This window comes from Panthera tigris, chromosome B4, assembly GCF_018350195.1.
Source record: "Panthera tigris isolate Pti1 chromosome B4, P.tigris_Pti1_mat1.1, whole genome shotgun sequence".
NCBI lineage: Eukaryota > Metazoa > Chordata > Mammalia > Carnivora > Felidae > Panthera > Panthera tigris.
The window spans coordinates 83,250,847-83,272,565 of record NC_056666.1 but is presented as its reverse complement, the minus strand read 5'-3'; the positions used below and the strand labels follow the sequence as shown (position 1 = coordinate 83,272,565).

The window sequence follows — 21,719 nt, the reverse complement described above, 5'->3', positions numbered from 1 at the left end:
TAACTGACTGGCACAGATCCCAGTAGGGGCAGGGTGGGGGAGTGAGGAGCAGAGAACTAAACTATGCTGGCTTCTGAGGCTAAAAGTGAAAATCAGCTGCTGACTAGAAATCCCCCCCCAAAGAGGACTGAGTCAGCTGGAGGTTCAGAGCAAACACTTAGCCCTTGCTCCATCCAGGAGCCCAGAGAAATCTCTGAACTTTTCTAACTTGCAAAAGTTCCTTTGTTTCTGCTCGTCAAGCCCCAGACTCCCATGGCTGGAAGGACGGAGTTTGTTGACCTAAAACACCACCCCCTTCCTCCTGAGGAACAAAGATGAAGGCTCCTGGAGCCACTTTAAGCCATTAACTCACCCACCCTCTGCCCAGAGTCAGGTATGGGAGGGGGGAGGGAGGGATGTGGTAGTGTGGGAACGTTCTGCTTATATCCAGAAAAGGTGCAGCCCCAGAAGCCAAGTCTGTGGAGACAGCTACAGTAGTCCGGAAGGAGCTGGAGGATGGGGAATTCCTGAGGATGGGCGCAAGGGGGCCTGACTCCCTGGGGAAGTGGGAATACTAGGGGCTGACCCTGTACCTCGGTATCTTAAACCTCACCAAATAGCCTTTCCCAGGAAGAGATCTTCAGGCTGCTGGGTTGGGGCACCAGCCCAGAAGGGGAAACTAAGGCAGGCCTCACTTCCCAAGAGGGTCATTGCAACATGAGACCCAAGAGAGCTGCCAGGCAACTCCAGCTCCGCCTACTGTTCCTGGGTATTAATCCCCAATCCCCAACTTGACCACTCAGGGGAGGAGATTGGCTGAGGAGCTTGAAGAGGGGGCGTCACCACTATCCCTCCCAAAGCTTAAATAGGGGTTCAAACAAGAAAGCTAGGTGCTTGGGAAAAGCGCTTTCTTTCACGGGCTCCCTGAACCAGACCATGACCCAGACTCTCAAGCTCGCCTCCAGGGTGTTTCATCGCGTCCACCGTGCTCCCAAGCTGAGCGCCTCACTGGGTTCCAGAGGCTCCGACTCCGCGCCCAGGAGCTTGGCGGACATCCCAGGCCCATCCACGCCGGTCTTCCTTGCTGAACTTTTCTGCAAGGGAGGTCTGTCGCGGCTACACGAGCTGCAGGTAGAGGGGGGACATTGTTCCTGGAAATTAATGCTGGAGAAATTGGCTTTGACGACGCTAGAAAGGACAGACTAGTGCAGAAAGTAGGAAGAGGTCCAGTGAGAACAGATGCCCATGAACTATAGAGAAATTGGGGCTGCCGGCAGTGGCTTGACCTGCTCGGAGTCCATCCCTATACCCAGCAGAAGAGTGCGCTCAAAAAGCGCCTTCTTGCTCTGTAGAAGTTGGGGCCGAGTTAAGTCCAGAACAAGTGCTCCGGAGGCAGAAACGCACAGTACCTTAGCCGCGTTTCCAGCTTAAAGCTACAGGCTCTCCTATTCAGTCGCTGGGGGCTCGTCCAGAGAGAGTCCACGTGAGGAACCTTTGGGATCTCTCCGCCTCGGTTTACCCCGGGCGACCTAAGAGAGAACCTGAATGTCCGTCCGCTTTGTGCAAAGTTCCTCCGTCTTGCCCATCACACTCAAACTTCCTAGGGATGTGAAGCGAGGAAAAGAGAAGGAGGAGAGGTTTGAAGCGTCAGGGCTACATACCAGCTGGGAGCTCGTGAAGAGACTGAAGCTCCCCCTTGCACAGCCCAGCGAACACCCTTGGAGTTGGTACGGACCGAGCTGGATGCCGGCGGCCCACGTCTCCAGTGTCCGCCTCCCCTTCTCCCAGGTGCAGGGCGTCGCGCGCTTCGGTCCCGTGTGGTTGGCCAGCTTCGGGAAGGTGCGCACTGTGTACGTGGCGGCCCCTACACTCATCGAGCAGCTCTTGCGACAGGAGGGTCCCCGGCCCGAGCGCTGCAGCTTCTCACCCTGGGCAGAGCACCGTCGCCGCCGCCAGCGGGCTTGCGGACTGCTCACCGCGTGAGTCCTCTCTGGCCTCAAAGCCCAAACGTCCTGCTGCGCCCCTCTCCTGTGGCTGGTCTGGAGACAGTCTGTCTCGGGGTGTGGAGGGAGGTCGGCCTTTTCCCTCAACCTTCTGGTAAATGGGGCTTCCCACTCCTGCCATTTTCGCTCAAGCTCAGGTAAAGCCCCGCCCTTGCCCCACCGCCCATCTCTTTGTCTTTTGAAGCCAAAAGCCTGGAAATCCGCCAAAGGGGCGAAGGTACCAGGACCTAGGTGGAATGTCAGATTCTGTGACTCAAGTTACCCAGGAACCCAGGCCCCTCCGGGGCAGGAAATGAGTAACGAAGTAGGGGAATGGAAAGCGGGCACAGGCAGGGGCAGGTTTTGGTACCCCAGGGGAGCGGCGGCAGTCTCTTTCTGGCCACCCCGGCCGAACACGCTCCATCTTCGCTGCAGCCAGCTCCGTCCAGCCACCCCCACACACCCCCATCCGCTCTGATGCGCCCCCTCTCTGCACACCCGTAGGGAAGGCGAAGAATGGCAGAGGCTCCGCAGCCTCCTGGCCCCGCTGCTCCTCCGGCCTCAAGCTGCCGCCCGCTACGCCGGAACCCTAGACGACGTGGTCCATGACCTTGTGCGGCGTCTTCGGCGCCAGCGGGGACGCGGCGCTGGGCCGCCCGCTCTGGTTCGGGATGTGGCAGGAGAGTTTTACAAGTTTGGACTAGAAGGTGAGTCCCAAGGCAGGGGCAAGTGTAGGAGGCACCCGCCTGGGCTTCTCAGTGCCCTGACAGCGCCCCCTCGCGCCCAGGGATAGCCGCCGTGCTCCTGGGTTCACGCCTGGGCTGCCTGGAGGCCGAAGTGCCTCCAGACACAGAGACCTTCATCCGCGCGGTGGGATCGGTATTTGTGTCCACGCTGCTGACCATGGCGATGCCTAGCTGGCTTCACCGCCTCGTGCCCGGACCCTGGGGCCGCCTCTGCCGAGACTGGGACCACATGTTTGCATTTGGTAAGGCATGGAAATGAAGTGAGGATAGGGGAACATAAAGCTGTTCGGGGATGGTGAGGCATCCCTGTACCTTCTCCCCACACAGCCCAGCAGCACGTGGAGCGGCGAGAGGCCGAGGTAGCCTTGAGGAGCAAGGGAAAGCCTGAGGAGGACGTGGGATCTGGGGCACACCTGACCTACTTCCTGTTCCAGGAAGAGTTGCCTGCCCCGTCCATCCTGGGCAATGTGACAGAGCTGCTACTGGCCGGAGTGGACACAGTGAGGTTCTCCTCCCTGTTGGGAGCCCAACTTCCAGAGCTTATCCTCTCCAGTTTCAGGGGCCACCCTGCTGCTGCAGGGGATCCACTATGGCCCTTTAGGCCAGCTTGGCTTAACACCTCCTGAGCTCCAGACTACTTCATATTCTGCCCTCTTCACTGGGTCTCCACTCGTAACGCCTCTGATGCTCTCACCTGTCCTCTCAGGTATCCAATACACTCTCCTGGGCTCTATATGAACTCTCTCGGCACCCAGAAGTCCAGACAGCACTCCACTCTGAGATCACAGCTGCCCTGGGCCCTGGCTCCAATGCCCATCCTTCAGCTACTGCTCTATCCCAGCTACCCCTGCTGAAGGCGGTGGTCAAGGAAGTGCTAAGGTGAGGGAACAGGACAGGAGGAGCTAGAGAAAATGCTGGGAAGGCCTGGGGAAGCAGATAGTGAGTGGGAGTAGGGAGAGAGAGCAGAGGAAAATGGTACTCTACTCCTGGCCAAGAATGGGTTTGGACGTTGTGGGCTGAGGGATGAGAGGGAGGCTACAAGTCCTGGCCTCACCTTACTGTTTCCCTCTGGCTCTGCAATCCAGACTATACCCTGTGGTGCCTGGAAATTCCCGTGTCCCAGACAAAGACATTTGTGTGGGTGACTATATTATCCCCAAAAATGTGAGTAGAGCCTATGGATCCCTTTTGCTAAGCCATCCCCTCACTCTCTTGGGCCCCGTCCTCTTCTCAAACATTCCACATAAGCCCTTCACCCTCCCTTTGGCCTGAATGCCTCTCTCTAGGATAAAATGGGACAGTGGAGAAATCATTCCAAAAGTAGCCCCAGAAAACTTCACCATAACCAACCAGAGCCTGCCTTTGCTCCAATCCATGTATCCTCTTTTCCATGTCCCTCCCTGCATTCATGGGCCCAAAGTGACAAGTTTATGTTCCTTTCCCACCAGACGCTGGTCACACTGTGTCATTATGCCACTTCAAGGGATCCTGCCCAGTTCCCAGAGCCAAATTCTTTTCGTCCAGCTCGCTGGCTGGGGGAAGGTCCAGCCCCCCACCCATTCGCATCTCTTCCCTTTGGCTTTGGCAAACGCAGCTGCATGGGGAGACGCCTCGCAGAGCTTGAACTGCAAATGGCTTTGGCTCAGGTGAGTGATCTAGACATGAGAGACTCTAACCCTCTAAAGCCATGAACTCTTCTGACAAGCATAGCAAAATATATGACTTGGTAAACCTAATCCTCTGAAATATCGCAATCCTGTTATAGATCTAGAAGGTGAGCAAAGGTATTTAGACTATCTTTTTCCCTGCCATAATCCCTTACCCTCATTAACCAAGAAATTCTCTACTGACCACAGGTGCCATTTCAACATCGACCAACCTAACACTAATAATGCCCTTTGCCAATCACACCCACCATTGTAGACCCCTCCCATAGTGATAGCCTTCTTCCTCCCCTTTCCAGATCTTGACCCACTTTGAGGTGCAGCCTGAGCCCGGTGCTGCCCCAGTCAGACCCATGACCCGGACTGTCCTGGTACCGGAGAGGAGCATTAACCTACAGTTTGTGGACAGATAGTCCTGTGGATGGAGGCTGTCATCATCACACTTTCTCTCATTGCAGGGATCTATCAGGCAGAAGACCAAGAGATATGTATTCCCCCTGAAACCTGTCTATCTGACCAGACTGGTTAAAGGGACCATAGCAAACTGTTTGAGGCAGCCCTGACCAAGGTGTGAAGTAGGCATTGGCCTCACCCATCAGGCCCTGAGAAAACCATGATCCTTGTGTCTGCTCAGCCTTTCTTCTGGTCATATCATAGGTATCCTTCAAGGGCCAACTCAAATTTTAACTAATAATGTTGGGTGGCCTGGGGAAGGACTCAACCACTGCCCTTTTGGGGCTTCTACAGTGTTTAGGAGCTGCTGGCTAAGCACTTATCACCACGTGAGCTAAGTGATTGTGCATCTGGTCTGCACCTGGCTCCTTGCATGTGAGCTCTTTGAGAGGAAGAATGAGACCTTATTCAGTCTTTATATCCCCTGCCAAGGCCTAGCCCTGATTGGGTGACTCCATACAGGTTCTCAGATTGAATCTGGACCATGTGGCAGAAGGGATAAGCAGCTTATCAGGCTCTGTCTACTCTCTTCCTTCCTCATCTTGCCCCTACCAAGGAGAGTGTGCCCTCACCTGGTTTATGATGTTTTAAAACTCTCCTTGACTCTCTAATCACTATTAGGAGTTGGCTTGTCCCACCAGTTAGTTCCCAGACAGAGACGTCTTTGGGCCTGTACCTGCCTACACCTTCCTATCATATGTGGAATTTTTTAATATTCACAGTTTTGAAATAAAAGAATTGAATGTTTCATCCTTGACTTTTGATTTACTTCTCTTCCACTTCTACTTCCTACAAGTCCTAGAGGCAAGGCCCTCAACCAAATCCCCTACTTTGATTTCTCTGGTCCTGGGAGTGACCTCCATAACAATGGGAGGTCTAGACACCTGGGAGAGTGGTTTGCATCACAAACCCAACACGTTTCTGTCTGTACAGGGAATAGCTAAGTCTGGCTCCCTAGAAGAGATTTAAGGGGGTGGTGGTGAAAAGTACCTGCAAGGGCTAGGCTATAAAAGTGGGTTGGGGAGCACAGGATTTGCAGAGATGGCCAGAGGCAACTGACTCTGGTGGAAGTGCTTTTGGAACCTGGACTGCCAGGACTGGAGGATGTCTGCCCTCTCTGGAAAAGTTGCTCCAAGCTAATTTCCTTCAGAGAAAGACAGGGGTACATGCACAGAAATGAATTCAGACAGGATGAAACCTGAGTGTGGGGGTGGCCAGAAGCCCTGGGGCACTGAGGCAGAAGGGGGGTGGGCAGAAGGAGCCTCTGTTTCCCTGAATCAGCATTCTCTGGCCCCCCGAGAGGCTGGGCACAGTTCTCCCCTTGTGATGTATACAGATTAACTCATCTTCCATACAAATAAATCTCTCAGCACACTCCCAGCAGCCCCTCTGTAGCCTAGATTCCCCTCCCCATGTCAAGACTTGCCCCCTTCTTCCTGCTCCTCTCCATTCCGATTAGCTGGATAGAGATGGAGATTTCACTTCACACTTCCTCCTCCTCCCCTACCACATCGGCCCCCTGCCCTAGACATGGCTACCTGACCACAGACATTGTCTGCTACTGGGCCTTCTGGGGGTATCCATTTTTGTAAGATCTACAGAGGGGCACAATATACCCAAGGCACTGTACAGAGACTAAGGTTTGTGTGCCTTTACTGCCCCTCCTCTCAACTCTCTATTGTATTCTCCATCTCCACCCCCACTCCTCTATCACTAAGCTTAACTTGAACCTAAGTGACCTGATTTTTAGCAGATCTGAGCTTTGAGGGAGAATAAAGCCCAGCTTCCTCTCACACCCTGTCCCCTGGAATCAGTGATGAGAACTCTGTACACCCACATTCCTCATTGGGTAAGTAGGACTGCTCACTTGAGGGCAGCAGTCCCATGACCCCTTTCCTAGACTAGAATTTCTTTAAGTTGGAAAAAAGGAAGGAGAGAGGACCATACTGGTTGCTGGTCCCAACCCCCATACCAAGCAAGACCTCCAATGGTACTGAAAGGGAGGGAAACATACTGTCTCAACTGACCTAATTTTAGGACCCAGAGTGAAACTGGAGAGAGTGTATTTGTGTGTATATGTTCTTTGGTGTGTCTAAGCTTCCAAGGAGGGCCATCATCATGAACAGCCCAGGTTTGGCACAAGAAACCCCACCTATGTCATACCTACCTGTCATATTTGCCAGGATAGGTACTAGTAGTCACTCTGATTTGCTGTCTTCCTTCTGGTCCCCACCAGCTATTTTGTGAATAGCAAATCAGGAAAGTCTGACCCTTCTGTCTTCCCAGGTGAAGAATGTGGAGGGTTATCTCTCTAGGCAAACAATTTCCCACCGGAAAAATCGGCCTCTGTCCCCTCTCTTTGATCTCTCTCCCTCTCTTTTGTTAGAAGAGATACACTCCAGTACTTCCAGATAACTCAAACCTGCCTTTAGCTTCAGTTCCTCCATTCCCAGGAGAGTCTGGGTGCCAGCACCATGGACAGCAGCCAAGACCCCCCCCCCCCCCCCCACACCCCTTTTACAGAAGGATGGAGAAGACCATTTCCAAGGCAAGGATGTGACCTTTAGTAGACCTTTAGTAGAGAAGCATTTCCCCAAAAAACATCCCCAGGGAGGAGGCAAAACAGAATCTTCCTGAGGAAAGGACCAATAATAGGAAAGGCGTCTGGATCTGACTTAACAATGTATGAAGTAATTATTTTAATTGCTGATGAATAGTTCACTTAAAAGACACCATCATTCATATAATACACAGCCCCAAGGCCTCAGGAGAAAGGGAAGAGGCCTCAGGCTGACCCACATTTTAACCAGTCCTTCCCAAACCTTTTCTCTATAAACAACAGCTCTCTATGCTGCTGCCTCCAAGCGCAATACCTTCCAGTTAATACCACTAGCTGGGGCACGGGATCAGACCTGTGACCCTGAACTTCCATAGGAATAGCTTAAGCTGGGGTTGGAGATTCATAACATTGGGACATTCTGTCTGTCTCACTCCAAATGAGTCCAAATTCATTTCACGCCACTTCTCTGGGTGAGCACATTACCTGGGAAGGACCAATAGAACCCACAAGATCCCCAGAAGAAGGACAGCTCCATCTTTCCCCAGTCCCCAATGTTTAGGGGGTTGGGGAGCTCTCATTCTTGCAAATAACCACCATCCTTCACACTTGCGTATCTATTTCCCCTCATATTTCCGTATCTATTATGACACTCGACACGTATTTCCAAGGCTCTGTGCAACCCCAGATGAAAAAACACATTTTGGAATTTGTTAACCAGCTACTATTTGAAATAAATGGACCATCAGCTAGTCTAGAAATCTTTTTATGCCATCACTAATTTTCTTTGTGATGACATTCAACCTGTCCCTCATTTATCCTCATTCCAACCCTATGAGGTAGACAGGAAAACCACGGCGGAGAGATTTTTTTTCTGGATCATACAACTTGCAGGTGGCAGGCCCACCCCTTAGGTCCCTCTGAGCACTGCCACCTAGCAGCCAATGTGAATTATTCACCAACAAGTGGGAGTTACAGCTCCAACTCAGAACCCACTGTTGCACTGGGGATTCACAACCTCTGCAGAGAAACCTCCCCACACCTCCCAACCCTCCAGAAAAGCCCCAGATGAGAAAGGAGTCTCCACGTGCATATAAATGATTCTTTATGCCCTCCCCCCATGCAATGGGGGGTGGAGCAGGGGAGGTCCCTCCCGCCCTCATGCAGGGAACGGAAGGTCAATGTATACTAGTCTTATTGCCAGCTGCCCTGTGGCCATGGGGTGGGGAATGGGGCGTCTACAACCCCTTTCTTCTGGCATTGGTCCCCCTTCACCAAGTCACTATGGTGGAGCTGGGGGGGCTGGAGGCCCTAGGAGCTGAGGTAAGGACGGTTCTCTAGGGAAGAAAAGATGCTCTTCCCACCTGCCCACTGGTTGCCCCAGGATAAGCGTGAGGAACTATCAGTGGGGGCTGGAATGTCATCCAGGTGTCTCTACCCAAGGGGCAGTAGAGGCCAGACAATGTCTCCAGCTTGAGGCTGCCCACAGAGATCCTCAGTGGTGGGGGCAGTGCACCCCAAGCACCTTGTCCAGGTGGTACCTCCAGCAGCCATGACAGCTTATCTCTGGCCGATGCACTGATGCAAGATCCCCGCTCCTGGAGTTCAATTTCAGACCGTGGTGACCCTCATGACAACCTCTCGGCCAGAATGGGAACTGGAACGGGCATCTGGCGGCCGCAGCTGTCCAAGGAGGTGCAGGATTGTGTAACCACAGCGCTGAGGCAAGAGCGTCCGCATGCGCTGGGCAGCCGGGGGGCGGCTGGTGGCCCCAGAGGGGGGGCCCGTCCTTGAGGTCCTGGGGCCCGGCTTCCCTGCCGTCCCTCCCCCTGTGTCTCCTCCTATGTCCTTGGTCTTGTCATAATTCAGGACCTTCCACTGCTGGTTTACTGCCTGCCAGCGCTTGAAGATGCGGTAGACAGAGGAGCCTTCGTGCACGATGAGGCCTGAGCGAAAGGGAGAAGAGATCCAGGGTCACCTGCTGCCCAGACCTAGGCCAGGGGTACTTAAGCAAATATAGGCCAGAGTGAGGAGATAGGGTATGCAAAAGACCTGAAGAGGCAGGGAAGGGAGGGGCACCAAGATAGCCCTAAAGGCTCCCAGTGGTAGAAAATTGTGGCTATGGAGCTAAGGGAATGGGCAGGGAAAGTTAAGTCTGTGAGTTGGAGGAAACCACTGAGTAGGTAAGGGGGAGAGGGGTGCCCTCACCTATGCAGACGACATCCATGAAGCCATACATGCCGTAGCAGATCTGAAAGAGCAGATCTTGCCGTTGCCACTTGGCTGAAGGGCTGAGTGAGGACCAGATGAGCCAGGAGATGCTGGCAACGAGGAAGAGAGAGCCCAGAACTATGGCTGCAATCTGGACCTTCTCGATGACCGTCAGGGAGATGGCCTGCCACTGTGTGGGAAAAAGGGCTCCAAAAAGTCACAGAAAGAAAAAGAGGGCCAGGTGCTGAGTGGCCCTGAAGAGGAAGATGCTCCAGAGCCTTCCTGAAACCCTTCAGGCAGGATTAACAATCTGTCTCCTGTGTGTCCTGATCAAACCTCGTATGGGGTACTTTTCACACCATCTGAGACCACTTGTCTGTCTTATGTTAGAAAGACAGGATCAGGCAAGTGCTCTGAACCCAGACCATTTAGGTTTGAATTCCAAATCCTAACTCCATCACTTACTGGCTGAGTAACTTTGGGCAAGTTTTTAAATATCTCTGTGCATCAGTGTTCTCATCTCTAAAATGGGGAAAGTAAGGGGCGCCTGGGTGGCTCAGTCGGTTAAGCATCCAACTTCAGCTCAGGTCATGATCTCACGGTTGGTGAGTTCGAGCCCCACGTCAGGCTCTGTACTGACAGCTCAGAGCCTGGAGCCTGCTTCGGATTCTGTGTCTCCCTCTCTCTCTCTCTCTCCCCCTCCCTGCTGGTGCTCTGTCTCTCTTTCTCTCAAAAATGAACAAACGCTAAAACGAACTTTTTTAAATAATAAAAAAATAAAATAAAATGGGGATAATAATGGCAGATAACTAATAGGATTATTATGAAGATTAAATGAGTTGCTACACACCAACAGTGTGACACATAGAACAAACTACACGTCTGCTATCATCATCACCTTCGGCATTATCGTCTTTTGCCTTTTCGTTGTCCCAGTGCCTAGGACAGTACCTGGAATACAGATGGTTCCCAATAAATGTGAATAAATGAAGGAAGGACTTACAGACAGACGGGAGATTATGGTAATGGTGGGCAGGGGTGCTTTGAGGAAAAAGTAAGCGGTTAAAATAGGCTCCCTGGAGAGTCCCTAATTCTGCTGCTGAAAGCCCTTGCCCCCCTCTGGAAGTTCCTTCCTAGCATCTCACCTGCAGTGGGTTCTTGGTGCTGATTGCCAGGACCTGGTACTTGAAGTAGCAGAGCTCACAGCTCCAGGAGCCCCTCTCACTGATCCAGCGAATGAGGCAGGGCTGGTGTGTGCAGCGCACTGAGCCGTCGCAGCGGCAGGGGCTCAGGAGCTCCCCCTGGAGGAAGAGTGAGGAGGGTCCGGTCAGCTGTCTCCAAGACCCCACTCCTCTCCAATCCAAGAGAGGGAAACCTCTCCAGGTCAGTCATTCTCCAACCTTAAAAAAATTCAGGCCTCTCACCCAAAACAGGGCAAGAAGGCTGAGGCCTCCGAAAAAAAAGAAAAAAGTTAGAGCTCAGGGTAAACTTCCCTGACCAAATAGGTGAAGAACGAACCGAAATGGGGCTAGGAGAGGACTGAGTTTTCTCCTTTCCTAAAATTTGGGGAGGGTGCTCTTTATTAAGGCTTCCCAGATGGAAAGCTACCCCTTAGGTTCCAGAGAGGCAGGAGGGTCAGAGCTTCTGATCCATGCTTTCCTCCTCCATCCCATCGCTGTAAAGTGTTTCACAGATGTGGTACAGACTGGGATGGGTTATCGTCTTCAGTTTCCAAGTATCAAAGGGGGGGGGAGTTCCTGGGAGTGGGAATATGTTCCCCTTAATCAAGGAATCATTTCTCATAACAAAGGTACACCCCCCCACCCCCCGCCCCATCCCAGGACAACTTTGTCCATAGCATTTGAACAAAGAGTACTCTTTGGAATGAGATGGAAAGTTATGGAATGGGAAGAAGAAAAGTGCCCCACGGAGAGAAATATTGAATGAGGCAAGGGCACCCGGCTGGGCCCCTCCCTTCAAGGGGGGTTATAGAAGTACTCTGCCAACCTCCGAGAATAGGCCCCTCGGCCTACAGAGACCCTGGGGTGAGAGAAGTGGGACAGAAAGGCTGTCCCCGTTAGTGGGTGTGAGGGATTTTGAGCCCTCCCATGAGAAAGCCCCACCCTTTCCCGGGAGCCTCTGACCCCCCTCCACCCCAAACGTGCGCTCGGGGACTCTCCAGTCAGCCCCCCAACCTCACCCAGTACCCACTCTGGGTCCTGGGTCCCGCCCAGCCTCCTCAGGCCCCGCCCCCTGTTCGTGGTCTGCCCGGGCGCCCCAGGTACGCGCCCCCACCCCTCCCGCCCGGCCGGGTGCCCAGGCCTGACCTGCTCCGGGCCCTGGAAGCAGATTCGGCACTGGGGGGTTCGGAGCCCGCTGTCCAGGCTGCTGCTGAGCGACAGGGCGTCCAGCGCGCCCGGGGGCGGCGGCGGCGGCGCGGGCGGCGGCGGGGGTCCGGCCCGCGTCTCCTTGTCGCCGGCCAGGCCCCGGGCCCGCGGCTCCGACCCGTAGTACTCCTCTTCGTCGCCGTCGCCGTCCCGGGTCGAGCAGCCGGCGAAGGGCGCCCAGCCGCAGCCGCCTCCCCCGCCCCCCCGGGGCTGCGGCTCGGCCCGGGGCCGCCCCCCGCCCGTCAGCACCAGCAGCTTCAGCTCGTTCAGGAACATGCGGAGCCGAGACTTGAGCATCGTCCGGGCGCCGGGGGGGGGGGGGGGGGGCGGGAGGCGGCGTGCAAGGGGGGCTCTCGGGCGGCGGGGGGAAGGGAGAGGACAAGGCCGGGAAGGGGGCGCGCGCAGGAGAGCCGAGCCGGGCCGGGGTCTTCGGGGCCTGAGAGCGCAGTTCACTGCTGCCACAGCCGGGGTTCCGGGGCTTTCGGGGCCGAGAGGGCTGGCGGCCCGGGGGCGGCGGGGCGGGCAGCCATGGCCGGGGCAGGGGGCGGGGAGGGGGGCTCAAGGTGCCGCGCCCCGCGGGTCCGGGTCTGGAGCGGGCCGGGCTCCCGGGGTTACGCGCCCCGGGCCTCCTGCGGCGGGGCCGCCCCCCATCGCCGTCCAGCTGGCTCCAGCCCCGCTCGGGTTCCCGGCTCCGGCTCGGCTCGGCCCGTGCGCTCGGCGGTGGCAAATGGCGGCTCCTTCCGGCGGCGGCGGCGGCGGAGACCCCCCCGGAGCGGCGGGCGGGCGGGGCGGGCGGGGCGGGAGCCGGGGAGCCGGTGAGGGATGGAGGGAGGGGCGGGGCGGGGAGCGGGAGAGAAGTGGCCGCGGCTGCGCATCCCCGCCCTGCCCCGCACGAGCAGGTGTCCCCAGAGGCGGGGGCCAGTGTGCGAGCCCGGGGGAGGGTGGAGGGAGGGGAGTGGCCAAGGAAGGGGAGTGTGCACACGGGTAGGAGAATAGGTGTGTTAATGGGGGTCGGGTGCTGGTGAGCGGGTGAGGAAGCAAGGTGAGTGGTCAAAGACGCAGGTGCACCCGGGAGGGAGAAGCTTGTGCAAGATAGGAGTGTGCAAAGAAAGAGCTATGCAAGGGTCTGAGGTGTGAGGAAGGTGAACAAGAGATGGACTCAAGCAATAAACACTTTTACACAAAAGACGGGAGTGTGCATGGTGTGGGGCAGTGGAAAACATATTAGTAAGAGATGCATTTGGATGGTATGAGAAATAGAAGTGTGTAATTGTAACGTGTGAGGAGGTGAGTGAGGAAGAGAGACAAGAGTACTAAAGGGATTAAAGTGTCTTTCCTGGTACTCTCCTGCCCCACAACACTACACTGAAGTGAATACTACAAGCGCAGGCGCGCGCGCGCGCGCGCGCGCGCGCACACACACACACACACACACACACACACACACAGCTCTTTGCTTTTGCTTTTATGGAGGCCTTGACCCTGAGAACCAGTTCTACCCTCTCATCACATCATTTCTGCTTTACACTTACATCTCCCCTCTCCAACGCTGAGGGAAAAGGGATTCCAGGGGAACCCATTGGGTCAAACGCACTGGAAAAAAAATTAATTAGCAAAAGAGTAATTAACAGGAGAAGGGAGGGTATGGAACCAGAGACAGACTGCCAAACTAAGTCTCCTCAATAAAAGTGATTAAGGAGAGTAATGCTTTTATGAAGCATTCAAATGCTTTGCATGGATGAATGCATGAATCAGAAAGGGGGCTGGAACCCAAGGCAACATAGAGGATGACTTCTATTCTAAAGACAGTAAGCTGTGGAAGGTGAAGCTGAAGTGGACCCTGCCGGCATAGGAAAGAAATTCGACACACTCAGAGACACTTTGTCTGCCAGAAGGTTTATGAACCAACCAGTCCTGGCAAGGTAGCCAATAAAACATTCCCCTCCGAAGCCCCTTACCCAATTCGGACCTTGAGGACTTTCTTTCCTGTGTCCCAGCTGCCCTTGCCAGCAAGGGCCCAGAGCTACAACTACCAGAATGCAAAGAGGGGGAATCTGTACTGACCTGTATTCCATTTTGCCCTGGAGCATAGTTTATATTCATCTCAAGCCTGAACTCTTACATCCTCTGCAGGATGGTTGAGGAGAATAGAAGTTAAGATGGAAAGAGTGGCAAACAGAGTTATAAAATGGTTTCAGATTTTAGACAATTTCTCACAAATGAGACACTGATCCTTTCCCTCCTTATTCCCATTCCCCTGAAGGGTTAAGAGATAAATAAGGAAGTTAAAGCCAGTAAGACAAGGAAAGTCAGAGAAACCTGTCTGTTGTCTACCTAGGTGTCTGCGAATAGAGGCCATTTGGAAAAGTCTGTGTTCTGGGTGGGAGCAAGGGCTAAGAAAACTTGCATTGGGGAAAAGAGAGAAGCAGAATGACCCCAAACAAGGAATCGCAAGGTTTGTAGACAAGCACAAATCATGTCTTAGGTGGTGGTAGTGGTGACTCCTTCACACATGCCCACTGCTGTATCTATCTATATAAAATGTATAAAATGTATACATATGTATACACATATACAAACACATATATATCCTAGCATCTTAGTGCTAGAAAGAACCTTAAAGGTTAAACATTCCTGTCTCTTGCTCATTGATAACTTATCTGCCAGAAAGCACTCCCAATTTTAACACTCCCAAGAAAGGGTAGAAGTTGGGAGGAGAGGAGGGCATTACCTTGCCACTCTTCCTGTTGGATCACTGCATTAATCTGTCTTCCATCAATTATTTAACACTAGTTTTGCCCTCGGATGGGTATTGTCTACTCTGTTTTATACGACCACACTGTTGGCTACATCTTTACAGACAGCCTCATCATTACTTTAAAGGGCTAGTGACTGAGACACCAAAAAACCCACACACAAACAAAAACCCTGCATACACACACAGGAAGCAAGCACTCAGTAAAAATTTGTTGAATGAGTGAATGAATGAAACAAAGCCGCAAATGAGAGTATGTTTTACGTTGGCTTCAAAGCAGAAAGGCGACCGCGCCACGTCTCCCCCCCTCCCCGCCAGACCACCATATAGTGAGATGTGCAGGGAGACTGGAGAAGTGCTCAGGCTCGGCCTGCAGCCCCGAGTTGGGATCTGGGTGGCCCAGGTTGCCATGGCACCGCATTGGACTCCACCCTCTCTTGTCTTCCTCTCACCCTCCCCCCCCGCCAGGGTCTGGCAGTCAGTCACGTGCCCTGCCGCGTAACCACACCTCTGCTCCTCAGAGCTAAGTCAAGCGGTCACGTGTGATAGCAACAGATCACGTGGCTGCCATTGCTCCTCCGCCCCTTTCTCCTCCCCGCCCCCTTCCCGGTCAAAGCCTCTCCTGGCTGCTCCTCTGCGCATGAGTGTCTCGTACGTGCCCCGAACGTCCGGCGTTCGCCCCGCCCCTCCAGTTTCCGCGCGCCTCTTTGGCAGCTGGTCACATGGTGAGGGTGGGGGTAAGGGGGCCGCTCTAGCTTGCGGGCTGTGTCTATGGTCGGGCCCGTAGCGTCCAGCTGCACCGGACAGAGCTCGAGTGTATGGCGCCTCAGGATCTGGCTCCGGGGCCCCGATAACGGGCCGCCCCCGCAGCTCCCGGCACGGAGTGAGGTAAGTATAGACCCTTCCCAGGAATGGGGACCATTTTCGTCCTGCACGGCTTCCTACACGAGCAAGTTATGGAAGGATGGCTCGAGGGCGGGAAGTGGGGCAGGGTGTAATTTGTTCCTTTGTGGTCATATGGAGGTGTCATTTTAGGGACTGGATGTCGGATCTTCGACGCAGGGGGTGTGTCGTGTGAGATCAACCTTGTGCGGGGCGCGATGGTCTGTCCCAAAGGAAGAGGAATTTTTTATTTTAGGGCTTCACGTGGCTGGAGGGGTTGGAGTTAGGGTCATTGTGTTACCTGAGGGGCCAGCCTCGTGGAAGATTGGGGAAGGGACGGGATGTTGATGGTGGTGTCTTTGTAATGTCTTTTGTGGGAGTCACTTTATTGCTGCAGGCTTACACCATCTGAACTTTGGAAGGGATTTTCAGTGGCAGGAGTCTCTGTGATTGTAGGGTCTCCTCTGATCTGAGAATGGCTACTCCTCGATATGAGCCAGTGGCCGAGATTGGTGTTGGTGCTTATGGAACTGTGTACAAGGCCCGTGATCCCCACAGTGGCCACTTTGTGGCCCTCAAGAGTGTGAGAGTCCCTAACGGAGGAGGTGCTAGCGGGGGCCTTCCCATCAGCACAGTTCGTGAGGTGGCCTTACTGAGGCGGCTGGAGGCTTTTGAACATCCCAATGTTGTCCGGTAAGAAGAGGTGGAGGGTTGGGAGTGGGTAGTAAAGGGGAAAAGGTAACCTAAAGGTGGGGAGTGATGGTCAGAAGGGAAGTGGGGACCCTGAGGAAATAGGGGAGGCCATCGGGTACAAAGGGATTGATCAGTGAGTGACCATTTGTTCTGGCCAGGCTGATGGATGTCTGTGCCACTGCCCGAACTGACCGAGAGACCAAAGTGACCCTGGTGTTTGAGCATGTGGACCAAGACCTAAGGACATATCTGGACAAGGCACCCCCACCAGGCTTGCCAGTGGAGACTATCAAGGTGGGTAGGGTGGGTAGACACTGAGAGGTACATCGAGACCTTTGTGGTAGAACCTGTTGTGATTTCAGGTATGGTGTCTAGTTTCCAGTTCCTGTGTGTTTCCCCCTTCCAAACTAGGATCTGATGCGCCAGTTTCTAAGAGGCCTAGATTTCCTCCATGCCAACTGCATTGTTCATCGAGATCTGAAGCCAGAGAATATTCTGGTGACAAGTGGTGGGACAGTCAAGCTGGCTGACTTTGGCCTGGCCAGAATCTACAGCTATCAGATGGCACTTACACCCGTGGTCAGTAGAAAGGTGGGGGTAGGGGAGTGGCTGACCATAGCAATTGAGAAGTCATGTGTTTTGTGACTTTAATTAACCAGTTGTGGTTCATGGTAACCCATACAATCCTCATCCGCTTTTCTTATTCCCATTAGGTTGTTACACTCTGGTACCGTGCTCCGGAAGTTCTTCTGCAGTCTACGTATGCAACACCTGTGGACATGTGGAGCGTTGGCTGTATCTTCGCAGAGATGTTTCGTCGCAAGTATGAGACCCAAGTATCCTGAACTATCTTGAGTTTCCCAAATCTCTTAGTCGTAAACCGCATCCACTCCCTGCCCATTGTTTCACTTAAGTACTCTTGACCATTTTGTCCCTAACCAGGAACTCTCAAATGGCCTGGAATTAGGAACTTCATAGCCCCATATTCTCTATACCCTCTGTTTTGAGCCACTAGCAATAATTATTCCACTACCAGATCTTTGAAAATGACTGCTCCCTGTGTCCTTTCTCACCTTAGGCCTCTCTTCTGTGGAAACTCTGAAGCTGACCAGTTAGGCAAAATCTTTGAGTAAGTGACCAGCATGGGGGAAAAGAATTTTCCATTTTGAATCTTTCTGCTAAGCCCTGGATGGCAACTGGCTCTGCCCCTGGAAATGGGGGCTGGAGAAGGACCCTCTTGACCAGAGTTCTCCTGCTCCCCATAGCCTGATCGGGCTGCCCCCAGAGGATGACTGGCCCCGAGATGTGTCTCTGCCCCGAGGAGCCTTTTCCCCCAGAGGACCCCGTCCAGTGCAGTCAGTGGTACCTGAGTTGGAGGAGTCTGGAGCACAGCTGTTGCTGGTACTGGGCTTGCGCATGGGCACGGGCACAGGGGAGGTTGGGGAGGAAAACAGAGCAGTATAAAAGGGACTTAAACTGTCATGGCGACTAAGACTTGGTTGGAGGATGGGCTAGTTTTTAATGTTGCCGTGAATAGGCCATCCACAAAGAGGGATGTAGAATATACGCCATCCTAGGTATTATTGGGGGTGAGCAAAAGTCTTTTTGTTTTATTTCATTTTATTTTTTTTTGTTTTCACCGTCTTTTGATTTTTGCCTCCACTTCTCAGGAGATGCTGACTTTTAACCCACACAAGCGAATCTCTGCCTTCCGAGCCCTGCAGCACTCTTATCTACAAAAGGCAGAAGGTAACCCAGAGTGAGCGGTGGAGTGGCTGCAACAGGACCAAGAGAAGAAAAGCCGTCGTCTCCCTTCCTTTGAACACTTGAGTGGAGAGCCCCCCAACTGAGAAGGCGACCTCAGCTTCATCGCTGAGGCTGTGGAAACTCCTCCCAGCTCTTCAGAGAGTATTTTGCTGCCTTAATGACATTCCCCTCCCATCCCATCCCTCCTTTTGAACCTTATCCTTCCCCTGCCCGCCCCCCCCCCCCCCCGATTTCCATACACCAAGGGGTATCTTCCTTGTTCTCCCCCTTCCTATCTTGATATTGGGATCTTTTTTTATACAGGAAAAACAAAACAAAACAAAGAAATACGGTCTTTTTTTTTTTTTAAATATTTCATCTTCTGAGGGGCTTTGTCATTTGGGGATTTGGAAAAACCATTTGGAAGATGGAACTTCACTATAGAATCTTGAAAGATTCTCCCCAGGTCAGTCACAGAGCCTATGTAGGCAGTGGAGCCCAACCGGCAAGAGAGAAAAAAAGGCACTTAAGTTGCTTCTTTGAATGTGGAGTTTAAATGGCTTTTATTTTTATATTCACTGAATTCCCCACACTGGGTCCTACTTATTGTAAGAAAGAGTTCTTGATGGTTTTTCCTGGCTGTCCCTGATTTACCCTTGGAGCCAGCCATGCCAAGATGTGTTGAGGTGGTCCAGCATGTGGAAGGGAAAAGAGGGGAAGTAGAGCCAGGAAGGACTCCAATCCCCATCCCATTTCATGCACTCCTAGGAGCTTCCCATATCCACTTAGAGAGAGAGGAAGTTGCTCTTTATTCCTTATAATCTTGCTCCCCCTAAACATGTCAAGGCACACAGCCTGGCTGTTCAGTCATCTTTGGGGGATGTGACAAAGGGCCTTTCCTTTTTCTCAAAAAGGGCTATAGGCCCTAGGTTTTCCCTAAGGGCGGAAAAGCTTAGGGAGAACAGAGAGCAGGAGAGAAGTCAGAAGGATCCAGAGTCTCATAGAAAGGCACTGGGGTTAGCTCGAGGATCCTTCTGATTCCGAAATCGCATTGCTAGCCAAACACCAAGGATCTGTAAAAAGCAAAGGGAAAGAAATTATCACCAATTCTGAATCTCTGGAGCTAAGACCTACAGGTATAGAGAAAGACTTACAGACACATAAGAGAGAAGTGGAGAATGTTACCTCTGTAAAGCTAAAGAAGAGTCCAACACCCCCCAGGATTTTCAGGGCTTCGTCTGAATGCTTAAGAAACTTTTCTCCACACATCTGGCACGTGGAGCTCCGGCTCTTGCAGATCTGAGGGTAAAACGTGTGTGTGTGTGTGTGTGTGTGTGTGTGTGTGTGTGTGTGTGTGTAGGACGCACAGTTGCTAGGCTGCCCTATCCCAACACTAATGGTGAAGGGCCCCAGAAATTTTTACTAGTTTCTGATTATTCTCCTACAGCCTGAAATCTCACTTGACTAATTCTCTACCCTTTGTATCCATCCCTTCCCCCCCAGCACACAGCAAAAGAGCTGCTAGAGAGAGACAATCCCATTCAAACTCTTAAATCTGCCAATTTGGGCATTGTCCTTAACCAGCTTTCCTACCAACACCGCCCCTCCCCCCAGCACAACTCACTGCAGTGCAGAAAGCATAGTCCTGTTGATACAGGGTTGTGAGGTTGAACAAGCCACAACAATCAAAACTTCTTTCCAGTTCATCCCGGGTCTTGTTGCTCATGACCCACCAAGACGCATTGATGACATCTGTCTGGAGAATATAGGCAGAGGGAAATTATTGGATGCTCCTAACCTGAAGGATCCTCCTACATCCTGACATCAAATACCTCAATTTCCCTATTCCAGCAAAGGGAGTCAACATCCCTCAGAAATAAGGGTTTATTATACAGAAAATGATAAAAATCCACCTCAGGTTTTGGGAAATTAGCCAGATTTCCCAGAGGAAGCAAATGGCTCAAGAGTCTGGAAGTGGGCCTACTAAGAGGTCCAGACTTAGGGGAGGGGAGTAGGGGAGAGGAGGAGAGGGGGAAAGAAAGCAAGTACTTGAAAGGGCATCCACTTACCTGTTTGCTTCGGTTAATAGCAAGACATGAGCAAGAGATCCCAAACTGGAAGATGAAGACCAAACCGAGGATGATCATGTACTGAGAGGAAGAGTTACAGGAAAAAAAAAAGGCCTAGATTCCTTTATGTTGCACCTACAATAACCATCTGATCTCACCTGTTCGTAGAACTTCTATAACCACGTTAGTTGAAAACAATAAAATCAGCTCTGGTTTCATAAAGTATGGCATAAGGCAGGGCAAGGAGACACGTCCCCAAGATCATTCAAGTCTACCCTTTCCAACATTCCTCCTAGCGGATTCAGCCCTCCCCAAAGCCCGGGTGCTCCCATCACTTAAGGTCAGGATACAAAGAATAGCAGTACTTGGTGGTGGTTGACAGCACCCACCAGTCCAGCCACCGCGATGAGAAGAAGGAAGACTCCCACAGCAATGACTCCTCCGATGATGTGGATGCTGGACACCAGACCCAGGCCCTTACCCCAAGCAGCCACTCCAATGAGCAACAAGCCTACCAGCTACAGGAAACAGAGCACGTTACATCTCAAAAGAATTCTAGCGTGCAGCACAGCCAAAAGCCTTAAAGGGAGTCTTGGACAAAGAAGAACTGGGCTTGCGTGAACGAAGGAGAGGAGGTGTATGCTCCCACTGGAGATCAGAATGACTGGGACAGGGGTGGGGGCAGCAGGCAGAGAGTCTATGCATATAAAAAGGAACCTGTAGTTTCATCCATCACTTCTATTTTGAGAGAAACAAATTCACAGGAAGGAGGGATTGGCCTTTATACCCACAGCCTTCAGTTCATTCCCCCCACCCCCAGACAAACCCTCAGATCACCGGAAGTCTCCCCTCTTCCCACGGAAGTCCCCTGGAATTCCCTCTTCGCCGGAAGTTCCCGGGAATTTTCCCGGAACCCCCAGTACACCCCTCTTCCCACCGGAAGTCCCCTAGAGATTCTTCCCACTCCTCTTTCCTCCCTGAAGCTTCTCCCCCCACCCCCCTCCAAAACCTCACCATGTAGACCACGTTCAGCGCGCACAGCGCATTCTTGGAGCAGGCAAAGCCACCGCAAACCATCTCCCCAGCTTTGGGGACCCAAGTGGTCCCAAGGACTTGGGGGGAGGGTCTTGGGGACCGTCTTCTTGGACCCCGACAGCTTCTGTCTCTTTAAATCGAGTCCAGCCAAACCCAATTCTCTGCGCCTGCACCGTCCCACCCCTGCCTCTGGATTGGAGAAACTCGGGGCTAATCCAGGACGTCGATGGTCTGAATGCCAATCAGTCTGCATTGCGTCACTAATCCGCCTGCCGGCCCCTCCTTTAGGTTCTTTATTGGCTGAAACTTAAAACTGGGGGTAGGGCTTCCATAGATTCTCATAGGGACCCGAGCCTAAACTTCAAAACCCCGGATTGAAAGCGGAGCTTTCTGTGGCCGCAGCTGGAAGAGGGCTAATGCGAGGAAGAAGGCCCAGGAGAAACCCAGTGGAAGAGCGAGTAGGTGCGGCTTGGATGGCAGGGCCCAAAGGCTCCTCCCCTCGAGGGAGCGCCCTTCCCCGCCCCTTTCCCCTTGTCCTGCAGTGATCTCATGATGACGAC

General features: G+C 53.0%; 4 protein-coding genes across 7 annotated transcripts; 2 read left to right on the top strand and 2 right to left on the bottom strand.

Moving 5' to 3' along the window:
* Positions 1-915: 915 nt before the first annotated feature.
* On the top strand, positions 916-5,073 carry LOC102971063 (25-hydroxyvitamin D-1 alpha hydroxylase, mitochondrial). The gene is made up of 9 exons (XM_007074994.3): positions 916-1,110; positions 1,768-1,958; positions 2,466-2,668; positions 2,749-2,949; positions 3,035-3,207; positions 3,414-3,586; positions 3,793-3,871; positions 4,156-4,353; positions 4,671-5,073. The coding sequence occupies exons 1-9, from the start codon at positions 916-918 to the stop codon at positions 4,782-4,784; spliced, it is 1,527 nt and encodes a 508-aa protein (XP_007075056.1). The 3' UTR covers positions 4,785-5,073.
* Positions 5,074-7,495: 2,422 nt separating this feature from the next.
* MARCHF9 (membrane associated ring-CH-type finger 9) lies at positions 7,496-12,276 on the bottom strand. The gene is made up of 4 exons (XM_042990856.1): positions 11,920-12,276; positions 10,738-10,893; positions 9,590-9,782; positions 7,496-9,327 (listed from the first exon to the last, which is right to left on the bottom strand). The coding sequence occupies exons 1-4, from the start codon at positions 12,274-12,276 to the stop codon at positions 8,993-8,995; spliced, it is 1,041 nt and encodes a 346-aa protein (XP_042846790.1). The 3' UTR covers positions 7,496-8,992.
* A 2,964-nt stretch (positions 12,277-15,240) lies between these two features.
* CDK4 (cyclin dependent kinase 4) lies at positions 15,241-18,403 on the top strand. Of its 2 annotated transcripts, none has more exons than XM_015543063.2 (8): positions 15,241-15,622; positions 16,073-16,309; positions 16,468-16,603; positions 16,721-16,900; positions 17,023-17,132; positions 17,388-17,438; positions 17,575-17,710; positions 17,980-18,403. In XM_015543063.2, exons 2-8 carry the CDS (start codon positions 16,092-16,094, stop codon positions 18,070-18,072), a joined length of 924 nt encoding a protein of 307 aa, XP_015398549.1. In that variant the 5' UTR covers positions 15,241-15,622; positions 16,073-16,091; the 3' UTR covers positions 18,073-18,403. The 2 variants fall into 2 exon arrangements, with proteins under 2 accessions (XP_015398549.1, XP_007075053.1); XM_007074991.3 differs by having other exon boundaries at positions 15,248-15,622; positions 16,721-16,888.
* Positions 18,404-18,593: 190 nt separating this feature from the next.
* Positions 18,594-21,684, bottom strand: TSPAN31 (tetraspanin 31). 3 transcript variants are annotated; one of them, XM_007074992.3, is made up of 6 exons: positions 21,139-21,684; positions 20,475-20,642; positions 20,125-20,205; positions 19,680-19,811; positions 19,241-19,354; positions 18,594-19,128 (listed from the first exon to the last, which is right to left on the bottom strand). In XM_007074992.3, exons 1-6 carry the CDS (start codon positions 21,199-21,201, stop codon positions 19,054-19,056), a joined length of 633 nt encoding a protein of 210 aa, XP_007075054.1. In that variant the 5' UTR covers positions 21,202-21,684; the 3' UTR covers positions 18,594-19,053. The 3 variants fall into 3 exon arrangements, with proteins under 3 accessions (XP_007075054.1, XP_042848570.1, XP_007075055.1); XM_042992636.1 differs by having other exon boundaries at positions 20,514-20,642; XM_007074993.3 differs by lacking the exon at positions 19,241-19,354.
* Between the last annotated feature and the right edge of the window lie 35 nt (positions 21,685-21,719).